Source organism: Nanorana parkeri, unplaced genomic scaffold (assembly GCF_000935625.1).
Source record: "Nanorana parkeri isolate BGI_ZX_2015 unplaced genomic scaffold, ASM93562v1 scaffold1239, whole genome shotgun sequence".
Lineage (NCBI taxonomy): Eukaryota > Metazoa > Chordata > Amphibia > Anura > Dicroglossidae > Nanorana > Nanorana parkeri.
Window position 1 is genome coordinate 513,744 of NW_017307507.1, and position 5,154 is coordinate 518,897.

General features: G+C 52.0%; 1 protein-coding gene across 1 annotated transcript in view; it reads right to left on the reverse strand.

Annotated features, from left to right (window-relative positions):
• ILDR1 (immunoglobulin like domain containing receptor 1) overlaps window positions 1-4,025 on the reverse strand; it is a 24,861-nt gene extending 20,836 nt beyond the window's left edge. Inside the window, exon 1 of the mRNA XM_018568746.1 lies at window positions 3,977-4,025. Within this exon, the coding sequence (XP_018424248.1) occupies window positions 3,977-4,025 (49 nt within the window). The remainder of the gene's footprint in view (window positions 1-3,976) is intronic.
• Between the last annotated feature and the right edge of the window lie 1,129 nt (window positions 4,026-5,154).

Consider the following 5,154-nt stretch of genomic DNA (forward strand, 5'->3'; position numbering starts at 1 on the left):
GAATGCCATTAGCCAACCTCGCCACTAGATGGCGCCCATGAGCATAGGAGATTCCAATGATTCTCGGCTCCATCTAGTGGAGGGAATGACGTGTGCACCGGAGGATATAAATCATCCACCCAGAGGCGTAGCTAGAACCTTCAGGGCCCCGGTGCAAGAAACCCCCCCCACCAGCCTCCCACCGCCATGGCACAGCATGGTTAACAGGAAGGCTGCTGAGGTCCCCAGCAAGCGCGGGACCTCAGGCAACCGCTTGTTTAAAATTCTAGTGCCGGTGTTCTGTCAAGAACGCCAAACCAGTATCTGCGCTTACGTACAGACGAGATTAACGAGGAAAGCGGCATTTATTTACAAAGTATTGGTTTGTAATGGTTAATTGTGACCGTTAATAATATGCCGTCCATGGCAGCAAATGAGCCCCCCAACTTTAACCTTGCCCCCCCCCAACCTAGCTCCGTCCACACAGCCGCATCATTCATTTGTGGCAGAGAGACTTGCAGATCTCAGAGTACAAGTAAGGTGGCCTCACCGCACTTGCAGTCAATTGGTACATTCCTCCAGCTCTGTAACAGAAGGTCCGTACCTTGGTCCAGACCTGAGACTAGAGGAAGGGTCTGCGGGAGCCTATGCACGGCATCAGTTCATATACTGACAAGGCATATGCTGATAAGAGGAGAGAGCAGAGTGACTGAGAGATGAGCTCATCAGTGTGCTGCTTCTCCTTTCACTGTCCATTCCCAGGCTGGGGGCGGGTCCATGACAGCCTGGGCTCAGAGGAAGAGGTTTGAGTGTATGTTTGTGTGTTTCCATTGGGCAGGCTTAAAATCCGTACACGCAGCCATTGTTTTATGTGCACAGACCGGCTCCCCTCTATACAAGCTTATATATTTCTTCATCTCAAGGTCAGCAGAGCCGCTCCATTCCCGCCGCTGTTCCCTATTAATCACCATCTATAAGGGAGGAAGCTGTTTGTAATTCAGTGTGAGCAGGGCGGGCGAGGGCGAGATTAATTCAACCTTCTGCTTGCAGGTCCCCGGGACGAGCGCGGCAAACCTGCGTCATCAAGAATGAAAGGTACGTCTCAGATTGCAGGATCTCAGCGCAGCTCCAGAGACGTCTCACTTCCCGGGCGACATTCGCACCTTTGCGCTCCGGTGCTCAGAGTTTAAAATGTTCACGTGGATTCCAGTAAAAATGCGCATTCCATAGGGATCAATATGAACGTCTGACAATCAGAGAGCTGTGAATGTGACGGTCACAACATTTAAATCTGACCTCCAGTCTTACCGGAAACTCTCCTGGACTGAAATGGCTTCTTCTGATGTCACTGCACCCTGCGAGCTCCTCACAATGTGCATCAGAAGCTGCAGCAAGTCAGATAGAGCCCGCCTCATTTCCTGAGCTGAGTTCCCGGGTCTGTACACCTGCTGTGCCCATTATGAGGAGCTCCCACCATTCCTGTGCTGAGTTCCTGGGTCTGTACACCCGCTGTGCCCATTATGAGGGGCCCCCACCATCCCTGTGCTGAGTTCCCGGGTCTGTACCCCTGCTGTGCCCATTATGAGGAGCTCCCACCATCCCTGTGCTGAGTTTCTGGGTCTGTACACCCGCTGTGCCCATTATGAGGGGCTCCCATCATCCCTGTGCTGAGTTCCCGGTTCTGTGCACCTGCTGTGCTCATTATGAGGGGCTACCACCATCCCTGTGCTGAGTTCCCGGGTCTGTACCCCTGCTGTGCCCATTATGAGGGGCTACCACCATCCCTGTGCTGAGTTCCCGGGTCTGTACACCTGCTGTGCCCATTATGAGGGGTTCCCACCATCCCTGTGCTGAGTTCCCGGGTCTGCACACCCGCTGTGCCCATTATGAGGGGTTCCCACCATCCCTGTGCTGAGTTCCCGGGTCTGTACACCCGCTGTGCCCATTATGAGGGGCTCCCACTATCCCTTCTGGATTTTAGATTTATTTTATAAGATGGAGAACATAACAGGAGGAGCGGGAACACACAATGGTGGACAGGAGCAGAGCCAGGAATTATGGGTCGGGGGACCCTCTATATATATATATATATATGATGACTCCGGACTATTCCTATAATAACAGTTTCCCTTTGGGGTGAACTGACACTTTAATCTCATAGATAGTAGATTGTTGGGAGAAAAGTCATAATGGAGCCTGACTCCTCCCTCTGGTTCTGAAATGGATGTGGGCGGAGCTGGGAACCTGGGTGCCGACACCTCACCACTGGGACCGCTATATTGGATGAAGAGCTCACCAACAATCAGGAACAAGGATTGGTCATGGTGGGGTGTAGCGCGGGACCCCCCGGTATAGGTGAGCGATCTTTTCTCCACCAATGAACGAGGTTTCTTCTCAGGAGGGAATCATTTCCCAGGCAGTGTGTGTAATGTATCCACGCATCACTCTCCCCGGAGGTGGAGGCGCGGCATGAAAGCTCCATTCAGGAAGCAGAGAGGTTTGAGGCGGACTCCAGAAAACATACAAGTTATTCCTGTCTCAAAGAACGCTTTGTAACGCTCAGAAAACCCCCGCCACAAGTTTCCATGTTTACCCTGAGAGCTCGCAGCGGGCGGGGCAACCGGCAGCTACCAAACTGTGGAACTACAAAGACCAGCAAGACCCGCTGAGCTACAAGGACCAGCAAGACCCACTGAACTACAAGGACCAGCAAGACCCGCTGAGCTACAAAGACCAGCAAGAGCCGCTGAACTACAAAGACCAGCAAGATCCGCTGAACTACAAGGACCAGCAAGAGCCGCTGAACTACAAAGACCAGCAAGACCCACTGAACTACAAGGACCATCAAGAGCCGCTGAACTACAAAGACCAGCAAGAGCCGCTGAACTACAAAGACCAGCAAGAGCCGCTGAACTACAAGGACCAGCAAGAATCAGCATGCCTTGAGCCCACCATTGAGACTCGATGAATTAGGGCCAGAGAAGGTTGCCATGACAGCAACCAATCAGATCGCAGCCATTATCTTGCCACTGTTCCGCATGCTGGTTCTAGGACAATGGCTCAGCCAATAGCATCACCACTCCAAGATTGGTATGCGACACATGAGTCAGGAAATAGCTGCTTCCATCGGAGCTTAATCACACAAGTGATCAGCTCTGTGCACATTCCCTTGAAAGCGGGTCCTTCACGTGACATTTTCATTGCTGGTAAGCAAACCATTTTAACTCTTCGTTGGCACGCTTTCTTCATTGGCATGGCAGAGTTCTCCATGACAGCCAGGCAACTACTCTCAGGATACGTCAGCGATGAAGCTTCCTGTCCTCAGTGCAGGATCCACGTCAGATGAACACCGTGACATTGTTACTTCTTCTACCACGGATACAATTCACCAACACTTCCCATCATGGTGTCAACGTACACCCATCTCATGTCCCCTGTGCCCAGTGTCACCGTACACCCATCTCATGTCCCCTGTATACAGTGTCACCGTACACCCATCTCATGTCCCCTGTGCTCAGTGTCACCGTACACCCATCTCCTGTCCCCTGTGCTCAGTGTCACCGTACACCCGTCTCATGTCCCCCGTGCTCAGTGTCCCCTGTATACAGTGTCACCGTACACCCATCTCATGTCCCCTGTATACAGTGACACCACACACCTATATACTGTCCCCTGTATACCGTGACACCACACACATATATACTGTCCCCTGTATACAGTGACACCACACACATATATACTGTCCCCTGTATACAGTGTCACCACACACCTATATACTGCCCCCTGTATACAGTGACACCACACACCTATATACTGTCCCCTGTGCACGGTGTCAGGTGTCTGCTGATCACCTGCTGCTCCTCCACCTGTCCTAGGTGTGTCTGCGCATGCGCACCGCTCCTCCAGCTCTCCCCTCTGCTGACCCTCTTGTAGCTCAGACAGGAAACTTGAGGGAAATGGTTGTACAAGTTGTAGGGATCGCAGTGTCCTCACTCACCTGAGCCCAGCCAGGTGCAGATCAGCAGCAGCTGGTACAGAGCAGCCATATGTGCACGGGTGATATGTGGCCTCCAGGTGCTCAGCGTCCCCCTCTCACATACTCCATGCAGAGCTCAGTGATCTCCTCCAGCAGCCTGTCCTCAGCTTCATCACAGCCCAACCGTCCGAGTGAAACTTCGTCCAGAAACCAGCTGCCCCTCCCCCCTCCAGTGCCTGGCAGGGGTGATTGTGCCCCTCCCTGCAGTGCAGGCACCTCCTCCGCCCTGTGTGCTCATCCAACCTGTTCTGACATTGTGCACAGAGCCAGCGAAGCTCCATTCACAAAGGGCAGGCTGGAATGTGCAGGCCACAACAGGTGATCACCTCCCAGGGACTGTGTGGTGCTGGGACAGGTAGACGCTGCCAGGTGTGCGTCACCGAGCGCCACATTCCACCGCATACCTGGATACGTTGGTGGGATGGACTTTAGAGCTTCTCTAAATATAAAGATCTTCAGTGCAAACAATTTCCTTCAGTTTTGGATGGAGTAGGAAATGGTCAGACACCCTTTCTGGTTTATTTGCTGTATGTGTCCCCCTGTGAGGAATTTCCCTTCACTTCCTTTTCCCAGGGACACAACAGGAAGTTAGAGGAAATCTCTACAAAGTGAAGGAATCCCCTCGTGGTTGTCACCAGAACAGGTGTCCCCATTGGAAGGTCTAAAATGTTGGCTTTCCCATAACTTTCAGTCCCGGTGACAACTATTACCATGGTAATTATTGGGGGCGAATCTCACCGACGGAGACACTGCGATAAAAACATAGCAGGGGTTCTAACCCTTCCACATTCTATCCAACAATTTAAAAAAAAGGGTTTTGGCTTTGGATAAATTTTAACAGAACAGGTCAATAAGAAGGAAGTCAGATAATTGTACTAGGACTGGCCAATGGTCCGTGAATTGGACTTTCAAGGGACAAGGTGAAAATCTGGAACCCTTTCTACGCGCCTCCACCCTCCGTTGTGGTCAGTCAAAGTGTTCCTTTCGCCAAGAGACCTCATGAGAAGATGGGATGGTCCATGAACAAGGACCACCGGGAGCCGGAGAGTACTTAGCTCAGTTGGGTCAGGACTAACACTCATTTTTCAGGTGGTGAGAATTGTCTTTACCCGCTGGAGCTCCACCTGGAAAATCACTGT